The sequence below is a fragment of the Gossypium hirsutum genome, chromosome D06, assembly GCF_007990345.1.
Source record: "Gossypium hirsutum isolate 1008001.06 chromosome D06, Gossypium_hirsutum_v2.1, whole genome shotgun sequence".
NCBI lineage: Eukaryota > Viridiplantae > Streptophyta > Magnoliopsida > Malvales > Malvaceae > Gossypium > Gossypium hirsutum.
The window spans coordinates 39,649,159-39,652,051 of NC_053442.1; the positions used below are offsets into that span (position 1 = coordinate 39,649,159).

Here is a 2,893-nt window from a genome sequence, read left to right on the forward strand (position 1 = left end):
AGTCCTGAGAATAATCCTGCCAATCTTATTATTCCTGATTTCGATGAAGCAGTTGAAAAAGAGAAAACAAAAGAAGAATTACCAAAGTAATTGGAAGAAAGATGGAAGTGGATTGAGGAAAAATTCAAAGAATGGAAACTACTGAAAGATGCCATGGGATTGATGCTAAGGATTTAAGTTTGGTACCGGATTTAGTACTTCCGTACAAGTTTAAAATGCCAGATTTCGAGAAGTATAATGGGACCACCTGCCCTGAAGCCCACATTACTATGTTTTGTAGACGAATGACTGGGTATGTCAATAACGACCAGTTCTTGATACACTGTTTTCAAGATAGCCTCGCGGGGGCAGCGTCTAAATGGTATAATCAATTAAGCCGTGCTAAGATTAGCTCTTAGAGGGATTTAGCACAGGCTTTTATGAAGCAGTATGGGCATGAGGCGAAAATGGTTCCTGATAGGATCACTTTACAAAATATGGAGAAAAAGTCGAATGAAGGTTTTAGACAATATGCTCAGAGGTAGAGAGAGGTGGCAGTGCAGGTTCAACCACCGCTTCTTGAAAGAGAAATGACGATGCTCTTTGTAAATAAGCTAAAGGCCCCTTTCATCACACACATGCTAGGCAGTGCCACGAAAAATTTTACTGATATAGTCATGAGTGGTGAGATGATTGAAAGTGCTGTAAAGAGTGGGAAGATTGATGTTGGAGAGAACAACAGAAGACAAAACTCAAAGAAAAAAGAAAGTGAGGTAAACAACGTGAATACATACAGTAAGTCAATTACGGTGAATCATCACAGGAAGGTAGTGACAAGTCAACAGGGTTCATCAAAACAGGAATCTGGTACAAGGCCAAGTAATGAGAGGCCTCAGTTTACACCCATTCCTATGTCATATAAAGAGTTGTATCAAAATTTATTCAACGCGCACGTTGTTGCCCCATTTTATTTGACCCCTTTACAGCCTCCATATCCTAAATGGTATGATGCAAATGCACAATGTGATTACCATGCAAGAGTTACGGGGCACTCCATAAAGCATTGTACTGCTTTTAAAAAGCTTGTTGAGAAGCTCATTCAGATGGGTGTTGTCAAGATAGATGATTCATCTGGTACGAAAAATCCATTACCCAAACATACTGATGCAGGGGTAAACATGGTAGGTGAAGGTACGGGCAAGAAGGTCAAGGAGAATATTGCTGAGGTAAGGATCCCTTTGAGAAGGGTTTGGAAGGAAATGGTAAGAAGAGGGTTGATTGTTTCGGATGTGGTGGAGAGTGACGAAACCCAAAATTATTGTGAGTTCCATCATGAGGTGGGACATGAAATTCAGGGATGTGAGAAGTTCAGAGCTCTGATCCAAAGCATGATGGATATTGGAGAAATGGAGTTTTTTGAAGAGGAAGAAAGAAAAGAAAATATATGCGCATCGGAGTCAGAAACGAGGATTCTGAAGATAATCATCTCGCGCCCTAGGGTTACTGAAGTCAGGGCACAAGTGACACCGAAGATTGTTATTCAAAAGCCGGTGAAGTTTTTGTATAAGGATAACAAGAAGGTCCCTTGGAATGATGAATGCGAGGTAACGGTTTCGGGGAAAGAAGCTTCAGTTAGAGTTGAGAAAAAAACCAAAAGACAGGTTCTTATACGAATGCCGAGGAGTACTATGGTCGGATAAATGCTGAAACAGAGTCGGTGGAGGGAAAAGTCCTTGCAGCAGAGCAAAAGAAAGAGAAGAAGGCTGAATTAAGGTCATTGATTAATGAGCCAATAAAGGAAGAAGAAGCCACTGTATTCTTGAAATTTTTAAAACACAGTGAGTATAGTGTTGTAGAGCAGCTGCATAAACAGCCAGCTCGTATATCTGTGTTGACTTTGCTCAAGAGTTCAGAGGTGCATTGAAATGTGCTGATGAAGGCATTAAATGAAACTTACGTGGCAAGTGATATTTCTGTCAACCAATTGGATCGGTTGGTCAACAATATAAGCGCTGATAATTTTATCTTCTTCAACGATGACGAAATTCCATCTGGAGGTATGGGGTCCACAAAAGCTCTGCACATTACTACTCGGTGTAAAGGTAGCTTGGTGTCGGGAGTTTTAATTGATGATGGGTCTGCATTGAATGTACTGCCCTTATCTACTCTCAATAGGTTACCTGTAGATAGCTCACATATGAAAACATGTCAAAACGTGGTAAGGGCGTTCGATGGAACGGAAAGGAAGGTTTTGGGGAGAATTGAGATGCCGTTGCTGATAGGCCCGAATACTAATGAAGTAGATTTCATTGTAATGGATATCAAGCCCTCATATAAATGTTTATTAGGCAGACCTTGGATACATTCGGCGGGGGCCGTGCCTTCAACGCTGCATCAGAAGTTAAAATTGGTGACAGAAGGACGGTTAGTGACAATAAATGCCGAGGAAAGTATTATTGCGTCAGTGACCAGCAATGCACCATATGTGGAGACGGACGAAGAGGTGGTGGAATGTTCTTTCCGGACTTTAGAGTTTATTAATACAACATTTATTGCTGAGGGGAATAGAATTCGAGTACCGAAGATATCCAAGACTATAAAAATGGGACTTCAATTAATGGTGGGAAGAGGAGCTGTACCCGGAAAAGGATTGGGAAGAGATTTGCAAGGAAGAGTTGAAGCACCAGTGATGAAAGAAAAGTTTTATCGCTTTGGTCTGGGCTATAGACCAGGTATAAAACAAAGAAGAAAAGAAATGGAGAGAAGACAGGAGAGAAGAAGGGCACGCCTGAGTAGAAATGAAGTTAGGTGGGAGCCTTTGGTTTTTCCTCACATATCCAAGACTTTCGTATCAAGAGGGTTTATTCATCTGGAACAAAAAGTGCTTGATGTGGAATGATACGAGTCACAAAGG

At 41.1% G+C, this 2,893-nt stretch overlaps 1 protein-coding gene across 1 annotated transcript; it reads left to right on the plus strand.

The window, feature by feature from the left end:
* The first annotated feature begins 569 nt into the window (after nucleotides 1–569).
* Nucleotides 570–1,903, plus strand: LOC107900198 (uncharacterized). The gene is made up of 2 exons (XM_041095578.1): nucleotides 570–1,583; nucleotides 1,637–1,903. The coding sequence occupies exons 1-2, from the start codon at nucleotides 570–572 to the stop codon at nucleotides 1,901–1,903; spliced, it is 1,281 nt and encodes a 426-aa protein (XP_040951512.1).
* Nucleotides 1,904–2,893: the final 990 nt, after the last annotated feature.

What these genes read in the sequence shown, in the direction of transcription:
- LOC107900198 (XM_041095578.1), top strand. Translation starts at nt 570, where the DNA reads ATGACGATGCTCTTTGTAAATAAGCTAAAGGCCCCTTTCATCACACAC. An exon ending in CTTGGAATGATGAATGCGAG is followed by an intron (nt 1,584 to 1,636) that starts GTAACGGTTTCG and finishes AAAAACCAAAAG; the next exon opens with ACAGGTTCTTATACGAATGC.